The sequence below is a fragment of the Giraffa tippelskirchi genome, chromosome 11 (assembly GCF_054371585.1).
Source record: "Giraffa tippelskirchi isolate mGirTip1 chromosome 11, T2T-mGirTip1v1.2.pri, whole genome shotgun sequence".
In the NCBI taxonomy this organism is placed as follows: domain Eukaryota; kingdom Metazoa; phylum Chordata; class Mammalia; order Artiodactyla; family Giraffidae; genus Giraffa; species Giraffa tippelskirchi.
The window spans coordinates 27,302,909-27,319,796 of record NC_137285.1 but is presented as its reverse complement, the minus strand read 5'-3'; the positions used below and the strand labels follow the sequence as shown (position 1 = coordinate 27,319,796).

Below are 16,888 nucleotides of genomic sequence, written 5' to 3'. Positions count from 1 at the left end.
TGGTGGTCATGGGGAGCCACTGACACATTTAAAGCTTGATGAATTTTCTCCTTACCCCTGGTGTTATGGTGCGTGGATTGAAGGGGTAGGCGGGTTGCAACATGAACAGGAGTGAAGAGAGAGCTGGTCTTGAGACATCTGAGAGTCGAGGACTTGGGGATCTATAGATTTGGGGACAGGTGCAAGAGGCATTAGGAAACTCTGGTTCTCAGGGCTTGGGCTGGGCTCCTGGGGAAATAGGGCAGAGCTCAGGTTCAGAATAAAAGCAGACCTGGGAGCTCCATCCACATGGAAGATCTGGAGACTGGGGCTTGCTGATAAGACCAAAAAACTTGATAGTTGATGGATTCTCAAGAAGAGAAATAGGGACTTTCCTGGTGGTTCAGTGGCTAAGAATCTGCCTGCCAATGCAAGCCACATGGGTTTGATCCCTGCTCTGGGAAGATTCTACATGCCAAGGGGCAAGTAAGCCCATACTCCACAACTACTGAGCCAGCAGACCTGGAGACCATGCTCCATAGCAAGAGAAGCCACTGCAACAAAGAGTAACCCTTGCTTGCCACAACTAGAGAAAACCCACGCACAGCACCAAAGACCCAGTGCAGCCAGAAAAATGAACTTTTTAAAAAAGGCCCCACACACTACAACGAAGATTGAAGATCCCTCCTGGCTGCAGCTAAGACCCTGCACAGTCAAATAAATAAATAAATTTTTTTTTCAAAGTAAGAGAAGTAAAAGAGAGGTGGGGTTCCTCAGTGGAGGCAGCAATACTGGGGATACTTCAGCAGAGCGTTTCTGAGGGAGAAGGCGGCCCACAGGGCAGAGAGGCCACAGAAGGTGAGGTTGGATGCTGCCAGTAGGAAGTTGTGAGTCCGAGAGATATAGTGGTGTCTGTCATGGGGCTGAGTTGTGAGGAAGGGAGAGGTGGAGATGGGCACAAGCAGACCCCGAGTGTTTTTATACAGAAGGGATCATGTACAAGGAGGACGGGACTTTGACAGCAGGGTGTGAGGGGCAGGGAGAGCAGGGCAGAGCCTGGCAGCACCTGTAGCAAATAAGCTGTGGAGGAATCTAGAAGCTCAGACAGCAGGTTCCTGCCTAGTCCCCTTTGTATTTTTCTGTGAGGGTGAGAGGAAGGCCTCTCAAGGACTGGAAGGACCAGCTGTGTCGTGTCCGTGTGTTTGTGGGTTTGTCTGTGAAGTTGACTGGGTCCAGGGGAAAGCTTTCCACAAGGGGCCTGCACCACATGAGGTCTTGGTGATCTTTTGGGGTACCTGTCAGGACCCTGCATCTTCCTGTAGAGTGTCCAGCTTTGCCGCGTTTCACAGGTTCCTGGGCTTCATCTCAGAATATCTCTGGATTTTGCTTGCTTTCTCCTTTCCAGGTGGGTGAAGAGGGATAGTTACCTGCCCGTGGGCAGCCACAACCTCAAGGCGGCGGCCAAAGCCAAGCTGGGCTACGACCCAGTGGAACTGGACCCCGAAGACATGTGCCGGATGGCCACTGAGCAGCCCCAGGCATGTGTGCTGCCTCGCTGAGTCACCTTCTGCTGGGGGCGGGGGGCGGCCTATTGGACCCCTCACTGACCTTACTGTCTGATGTCCTCTCCTCAGACTCTGGCCACCTACTCGGTGTCGGACGCAGTGGCCACATACTACCTGTACATGAAGTATGTCCACCCGTTTATATTCGCCCTGTGTACCATCATCCCCATGGAGCCCGATGAGGTCAGTGCCTCTCCTGGGCCGCTGCCTGACAGGGTGGTCCCAGGCAGCTGGTGTGGTGCAGCCGTTGGGTTTCTGTGTTTGGCTCACAGCCAGGTGTTTCCCGGTAGGTGCTGCGGAAAGGCTCTGGGACGCTGTGTGAGGCCTTGCTGATGGTGCAGGCCTTCCATGCCAACATCATCTTCCCCAACAAGCAAGAGCAGGAGTTCAACAAGCTGACAGATGACGGCCACGTGCTGGATGCTGAGACCTACGTGGGTGGCCACGTGGAAGCCCTGGAGTCGGGCGTGTTCCGCAGTGACATCCCCTGCCGGTTCCGGATGGTGCGCCCCTCCTGAGGCTGGGCCTCGTCCCGCCAGTGCTATGGGAGGACCCAGGAGGGACCCAGCCACAAGGGCTGAAATAAAGCCCTCGCCCCCTTCTTGCCCGTGGTCCCCTCACCTGCTGTCCTTTGTCTGGTCTGCCCTTTAGGGTGCTGCTCCTTCTGGAGTATTCTCTTGGTAGAGTCCCACCTGAGGTAGGTTACATGGTATGGGGCCATTTTCCTGTCTTTCTCACATCCTCTCTTGGTTGTTTGTGTTAGAATCCTGCTGCCTTTGACTTCCTGCTGCAGCGGGTGGAGAAAACCATGCATCACGCCATCGAGGAAGAAGAGAAGGTGCCCATGGAGCAGGTTATCAACTTCCAAGAGGTAATGCGCGGACCCAGGGAAGCGATGTGGGGAGAACAGTCTGTTTACATGCCCTGCCTTGCAGAACGGCTTCTTTCAGTGGCATCTGCGTGGCTTCATTGTGCACCTGGTATGTGGTAGAGCTTGGTCGCTAAGACAGGACACGGGGCCTGGTCTGGTGTAGTTAGGACAGGACAGCATAGTGGTCACAGTGAGTGACTTGACTTCATGAACAGGAGAATTTCACAGAGGAGGCAATGGCTTTCAGAACAAAGTGGTGGGCCAGTGTGGGAGAGGAAGGCAAGTGAAGGGTAGATACAACTGTGTCTTGTAGGTGGCAAGGAGCCACTGGAGGTGTTTACTTTTTTTCTGTGTATAGATTTGAAAAATGATGATAGGAGTTCCTACAAATTACACGGTAGAATATCGTGACTGCAAAGTCTTCTCACAGTAGTTAGAAAGCGCCGTTTGTAAAGTGTGTCACATGACCAGAGGCACCAGGCACCGCCTGCTTTGCTGGTCCTCTTCCTTTGGATGTGGTGCATATTGGGACTCTATCAGGCCCTGCTTCAGCATATTCAGCTACTCGAGTGCTTTGCAGTTCTCAACAGTTCTAGGATTGATTTCAAGAAGCATAACATATTCACCAGGCAAAGTTCAAACAAGAACGTGTGCACGTGCTCTGCATAGTACAAAGTTCTGTGTAGCTCTTGTCAGCTACAGCTATCATATGCTTTGGGAACTTTCCATGAACCAACTTGGGAAGAAGAAAGTGTAGGCTGAATGACAAATAGGAGTTAAAGAGCAACTTGAACAAAAGAAAGTACTGCTTTTTTGGTCTTGATGTGAGGCCTGTGGGATCTTAGTTCCTCAACCAGGGATTGGACCCAGGCCCTTGGCCCTGAGAGCTCTGAGTCGTAACCACTGGACTGCCAAGGAGTTCCCCAAAGATACTACTTTCAAGTCTATGAACCAGTGAAATGAGTGAGGAATGGGCTGAAGGTGTGCTAATTGGAGGGACCCCAGACACCTTAGTGAATCTGGACGTGGACTTTTTCTAGATGACAGATGGTCATCCAAAGTCCCTGAAATTGTTCTCTGTAGGGTGGCCTAGGGTCTTTAGGGAAAGGGTAGCAGGTTCACCTTTTTGTTCCTGAGTGACCATCTCGGCAGTGGTATGCTGGTAGCTGGTGGGAGGTGTCAGCTGGGGGCACACAGTGGCGTCTGGCCTGTCCAGGTGTCATCCCATCGTCCCAGCCTTCCTCCTACTGTTGTTTCATCTTCCCTCTCCAAGCAGCATTTCAGAGCATGCCCTAGCACAGAGAAGGATGGGGGAATTATTCTCCAAATGGTTCATTTGCTTAAAATTCAGTTAGAAACAGTAAGTATTATGTTTCTGGTATTTACTGTTCTACTTGATAGGTACTCCTTTTTTCTTCTGGTTGGTTTTTGTGTGATTTAGATGTTTTCCAATTTATACTTGAATGTCCAGAGGTTGGCAAGCTATAGTACAGAAGGTCTGTTTTTGTACAGTCAGCAAGCTGAGAATGGTTTTCATATTTTTAAAATATTTTAAAATAAAAAGTAAACCGTGACCACAAAACCTGAAATATTTATTATCTGGTCCTTCACAGAGGTTTGCTGACCCCAGATCTAAAGGTGTTCTTTTTTTTTTTTAAGCCAACTTTTCTTAGAATAACTCCTAAGTACAATAGTTCTCAAGTTTTAATGCTGCATTTCTTGTTGTTGCATAAGTTTTGGACAAAATGAACTTATCAAATAAGTACATATCTAATGTTCTGATTTAGGTGTTACATTTGGGAGAGAAAATAAAAGTATATGACTATCAGAAGCCTGTTTAGCCTTTTTTAGTTTCAGTGACTGTTTTTGTGTTTTGGAACAATATTTTTATTTCTAGAAACTCTATTGGTTCTTTTTCAAATGTGCTTTATTTCTTTCTTTATAGTGGACTTTCTCTTCTTGTGTTTTATTTTTAAAAACTTTTTATTGAAGTATATTGACTTATAATGTTTCAGGTATACAGCAAAGTGATTCAGATTTTTTAAATACACACACACACACACACACACACACACATATATTCTTTTTTTTTTCCCCTTTTTTTGGCTGTGCCACGTAGCTTGCAGGATCTTAGTTCACCAACCAGGGATCGAATGCGTACCCCCTACAGTGAAGCACAGAGTTCTAACCACTGGGCCACCAGGGAATTCCATGTATATATATTGTTGTTGCTGTTGTTTAGTCACTAAGTCATGTCTGACTTTTCACACCCCATGGACTTGTAGCCTGCCCGGCTCCTTTGTCCATGAGATTTCCCAGGCAAGAATATTGGAGTTGGGTTGCCGTTTCCTTCTCCAGGGGATCTTCCTGACCCAGGGATCAGGAAGTATTTCTTGTGTCTCCTGAATTGGCAGGTGAATTCAGGAACCACTAGGGAAGCCTGTGTGTGTGTGTGTGTGTGTGTGTGTGTGTACACATGTATTCTTTTTCAGATTCTTTCACATAATGGGTTATTACAAGGACTGAATATAATCTCTGTGCTATACAGTAGGTCCTTGTTTCTTTTCCTGTGTTTTAGATTTTATCTATTCATTTATCTTTAATTAGCCTTATCTTACCATGTTTACTCCAGGAGGTTTATTCTCTGATGGCCTTAGGGTTCTCCTCCCACTGTGTCTGCTCTCAGTCATGGTGGGCTTTTTTCTTCCCATGCTTTACAATTTTGAGACATTTTTTTCCTTTCTGAATGTGCCACATGGCCTGTGAAAGCTTAGTTCCCTAATCAGGGATGCACCACCCCCTGCATTGGAAGCACAGAGTCTTAACCACTGGACATCGAGGGAAGTCCTGTCACTCTGCAGTTTTGGAATCTGAACTCCTCTTCAGCAGGAGGGCCGTTGGTAGTTTGACACTTTCTTCCTGGTTCCCCAAAAGTAACAGGGGCCCCATGCCCCTTCTTACCTGGTTCCTTGGCTGCAAAGTCCTAGAGCCAGTGGAGACCTGTTAGTGTCTGTGGTGATAAATGCTCAGGAAAGGTGCTTCCTTTCCCCAGAGTCCAAAATAGACACGGTGGGCAGACTTATTGTAGTTTAGTCTTTTATGGAGGTGGCTTTTGAGAGTCCTGCCTTTATTTGGGGCTCTGCATTTTGTCTCCCTTTTGTTGTGTGTAGCTTGTCCCTCCTTGAAACAGCATGAGAAATGTGAGGTAAAGAGCTCATAGCACAGGCCTGAGGCCGCAGACCTCAGAAAGGCCTGCTGCATGGCTGCCCTCAGCCAGTGTCTGGGAACTCGGGCTTCAAGGGAACTCAAGCCCTTCAAAGAAGGGCTTCTCACCTTCCTCTAATAAGAATGTCTCACTCACATGTGCTCAGGTTGTTTGTGCAAGCAGTGTGGTTTGTGCTAAGTGCCCCCTTTCCTTCCGGGAGTCTGGGTTTTGGTCCAGGCAGGCAGAGTTGCCTGCCTGATCAGCCCCTCGTAAGAACTGTGGGCACTGGGTCTCCATGAGCTTCCCTGGGGGACAGTACTTTCCACAGCACTTCTCATATGTATATCACAGCTTGTTGCTGGAAGAAGGAAGCTCTTCCCAGCTTGGACCTGGGCTCCTCTCGACTTTCCCCCAAGCACCTTTGCCCTTTGCTCATTGAGCTTGTGTCTTTACCCTGTGAGTCACCAAACCGAGGGGTGGTCTTGGGGATCCCAGCACAGGGCCCAGCCTCTGCCAGGCATCACTGAGTCAACTCACTGCTCTGATGTTGAGTCTCCTCCTCACATTTGTTCTCTGGGGATAACTTAGAAGCTCACATCTACATTTACAGGGATAGCTTTCGTATTTCATTTAGGATTTCTATGTGTTTGGTGTCAGGAGGGTTTTTAAGCTAAGCCTTGGCTGGAAACAGAATCTGATTCATTGGTTTATAAAGTAATGCTGGAAACCATCTAGTGTCACAGTTGAGAGCATGGTGTTTGGTCTCAGAGGGCTTGTTCTTGAGTCCGTACTAACTTGAAACTTCTCATACGTCAGATGAGGAATTGCAGGGACATTGATGGTGTGTCACTCGCCTGCACTGTGGGGGCACTCGGGGCACCCAGGAAGTGTGGCTGTTGGTAATCTAGCGGTCCCCCTATTCACTAGCAGACGGGCTGTGCCGTATGAGGCCACATAGTACACATTTCTCTCCCAAACCCAAAGTTCTCCTGGAGTGGCGACTGCTGCTGCCCGTGCCGCAGTGCTCTGTCCTGTACCTCCAGGGTCTGCTGTGCTGGTGCCTGTTGCCTGTCGTCCATTTGGGACCTATGGTGTTTTCTCTGTTACTCTGTACAGTCTCCAGTTTCCGTCTTGGTCACCAGCCTTCACTTCGTCCCACTTTCTCTGTAGGTGTGTGATCAGATTAAGACCAAGCTCACCTCCCTGAAAGATGTTCCTAACCGAATTGAGTGTCCCCTCATCTACCACCTGGACGTGGGGGCCATGTACCCCAACATCATCTTGACGAACCGCCTGCAGGTGAGATACATTCTCATATCAGAATCAAGTTCTTTCTACCTAAACCCTAATCGCTCTCTTCCTGTCCCCTCACAGCCCTCTGCCATGGTGGACGAGGCCACCTGCGCAGCCTGCGACTTCAACAAGCCTGGAGCGAACTGCCAGAGGAAGATGGCCTGGCAGTGGAGGGGCGAGTTCAGTGAGTGTCAGTCCTGGGGGGCTGCTCAGCAGGATGTGGGTGGGCGGGTCTCTGTCACATCCTCTCTTCCATCACTCTTAGTGCCAGCCAGTCGCAGTGAGTATCATCGGATCCAGCACCAACTGGAGTCAGAGAAGTTCCCTGCCTTGACCCCTGAGGGCCCAGCCCGGGCCTTTCACGAGCTGTCCCGTGAGGAGCAGGCTAAATACGAGAAGCGGAGGCTGGCAGGTGAGCAGTTGGGCCATGTTGGTGTGTCACACCTTGAGGTCAGTCGAACTAGTTGTTGAAGTAGATGAGACCACTGTGAACTTGTTTGTCCTATAGGCTTCCTTTTGTCATTTATCCTTCTGCAAGTTTCCGGCTCCCAAACCCTCCTTCCTGTAGTCTTTGTGTTTTGGTCTGTTCATACAGGCTGCCCTTTGATGTGATTCATTAGCAGCTTGTCTTTCTGAGTTTTCTGCTCCTTTGAGTTAACCAAAAGAACCCATGTTTGTTGGCATCCATTGCCTAGCTTTCTTTGGCTGTGTCCAGGAGGCCTGTCCCCTGTGTGGAGTCTCACGTGCCCTCCATTCTCAACTGTGCCTCAGATTACTGCCGGAAGGCGTACAAGAAAATCCACGTGACCAAGGTGGAAGAGCGTCTCACCACCATCTGCCAGCGGGAGAACTCCTTCTATGTGGACACTGTACGTGCCTTTCGGGACAGGCGCTACGAGTTCAAAGGTCTCCACAAGGTGAGCCTGACCTTTGTGAGGTTGGAGCAGGATCTAGTTTCTAAGGTGAAAATCCTTGCTCAGCACTGTCTGGATGTGTTACTTCCACTCTTTGGGCCCAGTGCATGCACTCAGACAATAAACTTGCAGTTGTTTTTAACTTTGAAGAGTTCAGGGCTTGGAGCCTTGAAGCTATTCTGAATGATTGCTTTTAAAATAATTAGAGCAGGGGTCAGCAAACTGTGGCTGGGCTGGCCATGTTTATAAATAAGTTTTCCTGGATCTGAGCTGCGTTTGCTCACAGCAGGGAGGGAGCAGCAGAGACTGAGCGTGTGTACTGTACGCGTGTGGCCGTTTTCCAGCCTCTGACTGGGGTGAGGGGAATGTGTTTACTGACATGTTTCACCAGTAGGACTAGGGAAATACACAGCAGTACCTCAATTGTAATATCAACAGGTAATTGTTTTATATTTAAGCATATCGAGCTTTTTTCTGAGAGACCTTCCTTCACTGCTAGACTCATTCTTCACATCCTGAACTGCCCTGATAGACTGTCATCATCAGGCTTTATTATCATTGTTAACTTTGTATTTTTATTATGGTAAAATATGCACAACATGAAATTTAACATTTTTAAGTGTACAGATCAGTGGCATTAAGTACATTCACATTGCAATTATCATTACCATCCGTCTCCAGAACTCTTTATCTTGCAACACTGAAGCTCTGCATTCCCTTAACAGTGATCCTCCATTCTGGTTTCTGTGAACTATGAGTCTGGGAACCTCATGTAAGTGGAATCATGCAGTATTTGTCCTTTTGTGATTAGGTTATTTCTCTTAGCCTAATACCCTCAAGGTTCATTCATGGTAGCAAGTATCAGAATTTCCTTTTTAAGTCTGAATAATACTCCATTGTATGGACATTTTATTTATCCATTCACCCATCAATGGATAGCTGGGTTGCTTCCATGTTTTAGGTATTTTGAATAATTCTGCTGTGAACATGGGTGTGCAGATATGTCTTTGAGGTCCTACTTTTAGTTCTTTTGGGTATATACACAAAAGTGGACTTGCTGAATCATATGGTAGTTGTATTTTTAATCTTTAGAGGAATCGTCATACTGCCTCAGTTTATCTTAATTAAACTGTTGAGTTACGTGTTCATCTATCTTCCTCATCAGATGAGTGTTGACAGTGTTGTGACTGTCCATCTTATTTTTTAGAATCTAACACAGTGCCTGGCACACAGTAGGCACTCGATAAATATCTTGTGGGGGTTTTTTGTTGTTGTTGTTGTTCTTTAAATTCCAAACCTTTAAAAAAATTTTTCTTCTTACGTTGGATGGGAATTTGCTGAAATATATGTGGCCTTCCCTGCATTTCTTTATCAGTCACTTTTACTAGGGACCTCCTAAGTAGCTCTTGTTCCCCTAAGTTAATAAGACACAGACTGGCCTGACTCCTTGTCCTGGGACACTTCTGGACGGCCATTCACATCATGGAACTGCCAGTGCAGTGCCACAAACCCACCCCACAATTCCTGTTAGCTAAGACTCACTTTGTCATGGTGAAGCAGAAGGAGCTAATCTACCAAACGCAAGCCCCGCAGCGTGCTGGGGAACTGAGCTGTCCATTGGCCTCTTAGAAGCTCAGCATCTCAGGAGGTGCAGCTTGTGTGGATGCGAGAGATGGGTGTCACCATGTTGTGCCTCCCCCCTCACCCCAGCCCTGACTGGCACTGGGCATTACTGAGGTCCTGCATGCCCCTTCCCCACTCCTCTCAGCAGTAACAATCTGATGTCTTCCAGTGTGATACAAATTTGGTATCACTCAGCACGTTGGTTGAGCACCTGTTCCGTGCCAGACCCTCTTCTAGGTACTGAAAAGACATCAGGTTGGGGAGTAACAGTGGAACGCGCTGAGATGAAGGAGAATGTCCAATGTTTGGCCACTGACAGCAGCTAGCCTAGCAAACAGAAAGAAATGCTGCTCAGGCAGGAAGTGAGTTCAGATACCCCTGAGTCACATCCCTGTCTCTCACCCTCCCTGGTGGTGACCGTGTCTACTTTATTGAGGTAAAATTGATGTGGGGTAAGTCTGACCCTTTCAGGTGGGCAGTTCTATAGATTTTGACAAATGCATACACCTGTGTAACCACCACCACAGTGACGAGAATGTCTCCTTTGCAACCATTTGCAGTAGCACACAGCCCTTGTTAGCACAGCTGTGTCCATCTTCCAGCGGTTGGTATAGTATCTGATAAACAGTTGTTGGTCCATAAGTATTGGCTAAGGAGTAAATTGTTATTCTCAGATGTTGCCTCTAAGACTGTGCACTTTGCTTTCAGCCTGTCAGTGGTTTCTGAGTTCTGTTGTTTGAGAAACCCTGTAACTCAGCCCATCAAGTGCATTAATAGAGTAAATTAAGTAACAGGACTTGGATTGGGAGCCCCTGGGCCTCTTTGGTGGGGTGAAGCCCCTACCTCTGTCCCTGGTCTTGAGATGTAGATTTCATCTGCTTCTCCAGTTAGCTGCCAGGTTCTGGATTCTATTCTATGGGGGTTGAAATTGCCCCAAGTCTGAGGTGTCGAAGTGGGTTGTTGCTATCACAAAGTATTTTCTCCTAGTCCTTAGTTTCACAAGTAATAAAAATGTAATATTGATATGTTTATTTGTGTTCATAAGTCCTTTCAGGATATCTGTCTTACATGTGGCAGTTCTAGATTGAAAGTGTTTCAGGGTATGTGAGAACTAAGCATACAGACACTATAAGGAACAAGGTGATTTATCCATGTTAAATTTCTCAGATGTAGTGGTGGTGTTGAGGTTAGATAGAATGTCCTTGTTCCTGGAAATTTTTTGCTGAAGTATTTAGGGGGGTCAGGTCATGATGGTTTCAACTTGCCTTTGGTTGTACCAATAGAGTTTCTCTCTAGAATAGAATAAAGGAAATATGGCAAAAAGTATCAACAGTGACCCCTCTGGTATGTGGTCTTTGTTGTACTTTTTTTTTTTTTGAAGTTTATAGAGTTGAAATTTTCAAAATATCAAAACCTTGGACCATTGCCTGTGTACAGAATGTGAGGTGGAAGAGTCTAGGAGGTGATCAGTCTTTGTGTGGGTTGCAGGTTTGGAAAAAGAAGCTCTCCGCAGCCGTGGAGGTGGGGGACGCGGCGGAGGTGAAGCGCTGCAAGAACATGGAGGTCCTGTACGACTCCCTGCAGCTGGCGCACAAGTGCATCCTCAACTCCTTCTATGGCTACGTCATGCGCAAGGGGTAGGCGCTTGCCTGGTGGGGCCTGTGGGCACGAGTGGGAGGGGAGAGTCAGGGCCTCGTTCAAGGAGTGTGGGACAGGGCGGGTTGGGTGGGGGTTGAGGTTACACTGACTCAGAGGGTTTTGGGCATCTGGGGCGTCAGCACTCCTGGACGTGTTCTTCTGAGCATCCCAGGCTGCAGAGCGGTTTGGTAGTCTCTGGCATACGACTAGTGCATGCGTGCTCAGTCATGTCCAACTCTGTGACTCCATGGACTGTAGCCCACCAGACTCCTCTGTCCACGGGATTATCCTGGCAAGAATACTGAAGTGGGTTGCCACTTCCTACTCCAGGGCATATGACTAGTGAGGGGTGTAAAGTCTTCTGAGAAGTCAAGAAAGCCAGGAATGGCCGGGGGGGGCGGGGCAGGTCTTAAAACCAACATGGAGTCTGTTCCCAGGGTAGGGTGCCAAAGGAAGATGAGGCAAGGTGGGGCCTGAGTATGTCCAGTGAACCACCAGCCAGGTGGGTGGGGCCTCAGCAGAGCAGGTCATTTAAGGTGAGGCCTAGCTGTTGTGAGTGGAACCCAGGAGGGTCAACATGGTGGCCCTGGAGGAGCAAGGTGGTGGTGGGGCCAGGGACTGGTTTGAGGGAAAGTGGCTTTGTTTATTTGTTGTTCCTTTTTAATGGCAGAGAGGGAGGGGCTGAGAGCAGGGCTAGCACCTGAGCAGAGTTCCCTGGGGCAGGAGGGCCTGGCCTCAGGTCACTTGACACCTGTGAGACCTGATGTGAGTGCTGAGCCAGGTGGGCTGGTGTTTTGCCTGAGAAGCCAGAGGATGAGTGTGGGGTTTGGGAGAGCAGAGAAGGCATGAGATGGTGCCTGGGAGAGTGGGAGGGAACTCGAGGGGGCTCTCTCAGCCACTGCCTTGGAGAGTCTTGCTGAGCTGAGGTCGTGAGCTGTTGCTGTGGCAGCATGCTGCATCCTTTCAGAACTTTCCTGAGCTGAGCACTGCTTTGAAGTAGGAACAGAGGAGTATCCTCAGCACAGAGTTAAATCCTACCTTAGTTCTCCTTCCCTGCTTCAGATGTCCCCTCCTCCCAACCCCAACTCCTCTAACATCCTTCTCGAGGGTGCCCCTCCCAGCCTTTGGCTGTGGCTGTCCCCCCCCCAGGGCCCGCTGGTACTCCATGGAGATGGCTGGCATCGTCTGCTTCACGGGGGCCAACATCATCACCCAGGCGCGGGAGCTGATCGAGCAGATCGGGTGAGTGCTGCCCTTGGTCACCCGCTGCTGGGACTTGGGGGGGCACGGCCTGAGGTGAGCAGGCTGGACGCAGGGGCTGAGGAGGAACAAGCTGGTGACGACAGAGCTGGAGATGGCAGGTGTTTCATTTTGTGGGTTCCCAGCCAGGAGGAACCTCGTCCACTGTCGGGCATTGACACGGGGTTCTTGCTCTGAGACATCCATGCCCACCATTCATGTGGTCTCATTTCTCTGTTTCTCTGAAGGAGGCCTTTAGAGCTGGACACAGATGGAATATGGTGTGTCCTGCCCAACAGCTTCCCCGAAAACTTTGTCATCAAGACCACCAATGTGAAAAAGCCCAAGGTGACCATCTCTTACCCTGGGGCTATGTTAAACATCATGGTCAAGGTGAGCCTGCATCTCTAGCAAGGACCTATTGTCTGGACTGGGGTTCCTCATGCCACCTCTCTGATAGGAGTGTGGGAAAGGGGACAGTGTTGGCCCTTACACTGAGGCCCTCCCCTTTCTGAATGGGTGTTCCCATTTCTGAATGTCTCTGACTTTCAGATTATCTTTCTCTAGCCTGAACATCTTGTCCAGAGATGTTGTGTTCAAAAGTTACCTGTGTCTCTGTTCCTATTTAGCATAATAACCAGACTTACAGCAAAATTGGAAAAATAGAACAAAAATTCCTGTATATCCTTTAGCCTGCTTCTCTTTATTTTTTTATTTGGCTGTGATGGGTCTTAGTTGTGGCACATGGGATCTCCATTGCATCTTCTGGGGTCTTTTGTTGTGTGGCATGGGCTTTTTAGCTGGCAGGCTCAGTAGTTTGTGGCACACGGGCTTAGCTAGTCCGTGGCACATGGGCTCTTTCCAAACCAGGGATCTAACCCATGTCCCCTGCATTGCAAGGCAGATTCCTAACCACTGGGCCACCGGGGAAGTTCTGCCTGCTTCTCTTTATCTTTTATAAACCGCAGTGTAATTGTCAGAACTGAGAAGTCACACCAGCACCACACTGTAAATGTAACTCAACTACAGCTTTGTTTGCATTTCCCAGCTTTTCCAGGACCACGCCCTACATTTGGCCAACCTGTCTCCTTAGCCCCTCCTACCTGGCAGCCCTCTTGGTCTCTCCAGTCTATTATGATCCAGACACTTTGGTGAATACTGGTCAGGTGCTTTGCAGACTGACCCTCCGTTTGAATTTGTCCCTTGTTCTTCGTTACTAGACTGAGGTTATTTGGGTTTTTTGGAGGAAAAAACCAGAGATATGTGCTTCGTGTTGGCATTCTTTCAGGGCACTGAGTCAGGATCAGCACTCCTGCTGGCTTCCCAACTATCACATTATAAGAACAAGTCCATGAGTCCACACTCCCAGGAGGAGTGGTAGACCCCAGCCATAAAGCAAAGCCACCCTGGTCATTAGTAAAGACTGTGGAGGAGATACTCTTCTCTACACTGAGACTCTGCAGATGTGCTTTTTCACTCTGATCCTTCGCCCTCTGGTTTTAGCGCTGGCAGTGTCCTGTTACAGTGGGCATCAGTATGCCCACGGCGAATCCGTATTTCCCTCGTTCTTTGTACATTATTAATTGAAAACTTTTGTAAGGAAGAGTTGTCACACTTCTCTCCTACTTTTGTTGTTTAGTCACTCAGTCGTGTCCAGCTCTTTTGTGACCCCACGTACGGTAGTCCTCCAGGCTTCTTTGTCTATGGAATTCTCCAAACAAGAATAATGGAGCGGGTTGCCGTTCCTTTCTCCAGGGGATCTTCCTGACCCAGGGATCGAACCTAAGTCTCCTGCTTGGTAGGCGGATTCTTTACCACTATACCACTTCCTCTTACCTCCTGGGAAGCCCCTCTCTCCTACTTAGTCCCTCACTTATCACTTTATTGAGTCATTTGTTAGGTCAGTGTGGATGTGTGGATGTTTGCTGTGCAGAGTAACAACCCAGTTCATCCTGGTGTATTTTGTTGCTCAACTTATTCCGCTTTGGCCACTAGGGGCTCCTTCACATTAGCCCCCTGCATCCTTGAGACACACCCTGTTCTGTGGTTTGGATTTGGGTTTTTGGGGAGTGCTTTACTTCTTGGGACTACAAGACACTCCAGCCTCATCTTATATTTCCCCTGTCCCACCTTGGAATCAGCCATTTCTCCAAGGAGGCCAAGTTCCTTTTATTAGGAAGTGGTGGTAGAAACCAAGATGGGGTGTCTCTGCTGCTTACAGCAGATTGGCTAGGAAGTTGTGTGTGTGTGTGTAATAACCCCACACACGTGTGTCTATATTTATTTCTCTGTTTATCTGCATACATATTTAAATAGATATAACATGAGCATATTGATATATCCGGCTCCAGTCTATTCTCCTTTCCTTATTAGTGACTCTGTTGTCCTATCTCCGATTTTCCCAGTGTGTGTATTTATTTATTTAACCCTAGTATTTGTGTAAAGAGGTTCAGAGCCGTGTGTCTGAGCAGTAAGCCCACCAGCTGCAGTACAGTGTTCAGTCTTTAATCTTATACCACCCACACCATATGAGATTTGCCAAAGTTACTTAAGCCAACCCTCTGGCAGGGTTCTTCAAGCCATAATAGTGCAGTTGAGTTCATTTGTTCCAATCTGCAGGCTTTCTTGGGGTCACCCTAGATCCTGGTTGAATGTTGTTGAATTTGCTTCTGGTAAAATTCACTCTTGGTTGTTGTTGTTGTTTTTATTTATTTATTTACTTTTGGGTCTTTGTTGCTGGGCATGGGCTTCTCATTGCAATGGCTTCTTTTGTTGTGGAGCACGAGCTCTAGGGTTCCTGGGCTTCAGTAGTTGCAGCACGTGGGCTCAGTAGTTGTGGCACACAGGCTTAGTTCCCGCTCAGCAGGTGGAATCTTTCAGGACCAGGGATCGAACCTGTGTCTGCATTGACAGGCAGATTCTTATCCACTGTACCATCAGGGAAGTCCAAAATTCATGCTTTACGGGGAGCACTTCTATGGGTTTTGACCCAGACATAGAGGCATGTGTCCACCATCACAAACAACCTACCACCCCAAAGGTTCCTGGGTGCTGCCCCTTTGTTGTCAGCCCTTCTCATTATGCCCAGCCCTGGTTCCCTCGTGTGTTCTTTTGTGCGATAATTTTGCCTTTTCCAGCATGTCCTGTGAATTGAAACATGCTGTATAGCCTTGGTAGACCAAGCAGGAAGCACTTTGGTTCATCCACGTTGGACATATGTCAGAACTTGATCCCTTTCTCTTGCCAAGTGGTGTCTGTTGTATGGAAGAGCCCCAGCTTGCTGATCCATCCAACCCTTGGAGGCAGCTGGTCGTCTCCAGGTTTAGGTGATGATGAGTGAGGCTGACCCCCTCTTCACTCTTGATTGGCAGGAAGGCTTCACCAACGATCAGTACCAGGAGCTGGCTGAGCCTTCTTCACTCACCTACGTCACTCGCTCAGAGAACAGCATCTTTTTCGAGGTTGATGGGCCCTACCTTGCCATGATCCTTCCAGCCTCCAAGGAAGAAGGCAAGAAACTGAAGAAGAGGTAGGAATCCCACAGTCTTTATGGTTGGGAAAGGTCTAACAACTCCTCTAGTAAATAGACCAGGACCCACAATGGGAACAGACCTCGGTTCTGGTTTCTTGACCTTGCTGATTCAATTGGGAAAGCTTTTCTTGACCCTCACAAACTCTGTTCTCCACCTGTTATATTCTGGTTCTACAGATTGCAGGCCCTAAGTCATTTTCATTTTGGAGATCAGGGTAGAGAGATATCTGGTACTTGATGGATATTAGAAGGGAGGATGAGAAAGGGAAGGAAAAAGACAGAGGGGTGATGAGAAGCAGCTAGCATCCTAGGCTCTCTCCTCTGCTCTCTTTGCCTATGTTTCTAGGTATGCCGTGTTCAATGAGGATGGTTCCCTGGCTGAGCTCAAGGGCTTTGAGGTCAAACGCCGTGGGGAGCTGCAGCTGATTAAAATCTTCCAGTCCTCAGTGTTTGAGGCCTTTCTTAAGGGCAGCACCCTAGAAGAAGTGTATGGCTCTGTCGCCAAGGTGGCTGATTACTGGCTGGACGTACTATACAGCAAGGTAAGGCTCCTCACCTGGCTCTGAGTTTCCTGCAGTCAGAGTCCTGGTAAGCAAGGTGACAGATGAACTTAAGGCTAATTCTAAGGAAATCCCATAACTTCCTTAGTGCCAGGGCTACCCTGAATCCCCCTTAACTTTTGTGTCCAGTGACAGAATTCTGTGAAGGAAATAAATATTAGCATGATAATGAGCCAGTTGTAAGCTGTTCAACCTCAGACAGGCCCCTTGGACTCCTCTTTGTTGAAGAAAGCGGCTGGTTCCTTGGTTGGTCCATCTGCTGTCCAGCCTGCGCATGTCTCTCCTCTTTTCTCTTTCCTGGCTTCTCCTTTCCCTGTCTTTCTCTTCCTTTTAGGAGAAAAGTCAACTCTGTCTTTCATATTATTCTGCAGTCTTGGTACTAAAAGCTCAATAAATGTTTCTTGATATTTTCCCGCACAGTTTAATAAAAGTTAAGGTTTTGTGTGTGGTGTGTTGCTGTGCAGTGGTA

General features: G+C 48.2%; 1 protein-coding gene across 4 annotated transcripts in view; it reads left to right on the top strand.

Annotated features, from left to right (window-relative positions):
* Positions 1–16,888, top strand: part of POLE (DNA polymerase epsilon, catalytic subunit) — a 59,198-nt gene that overhangs the window by 11,215 nt on the left and 31,095 nt on the right. For all 4 annotated transcript variants that reach the window (XM_081544407.1, XM_081544406.1, XM_081544408.1 and 1 more), the window contains exons 13-25: positions 1,385–1,517; positions 1,614–1,727; positions 1,835–2,047; positions 2,308–2,415; positions 6,791–6,919; positions 6,995–7,097; positions 7,179–7,325; positions 7,685–7,830; positions 10,939–11,087; positions 12,238–12,330; positions 12,576–12,720; positions 15,699–15,856; positions 16,206–16,401. In XM_081544407.1, the coding sequence (XP_081400533.1) occupies positions 1,385–1,517; positions 1,614–1,727; positions 1,835–2,047; positions 2,308–2,415; positions 6,791–6,919; positions 6,995–7,097; positions 7,179–7,325; positions 7,685–7,830; positions 10,939–11,087; positions 12,238–12,330; positions 12,576–12,720; positions 15,699–15,856; positions 16,206–16,401 (1,834 nt within the window). The remainder of the gene's footprint in view (positions 1–1,384; positions 1,518–1,613; positions 1,728–1,834; positions 2,048–2,307; positions 2,416–6,790; positions 6,920–6,994; positions 7,098–7,178; positions 7,326–7,684; positions 7,831–10,938; positions 11,088–12,237; positions 12,331–12,575; positions 12,721–15,698; positions 15,857–16,205; positions 16,402–16,888) is intronic.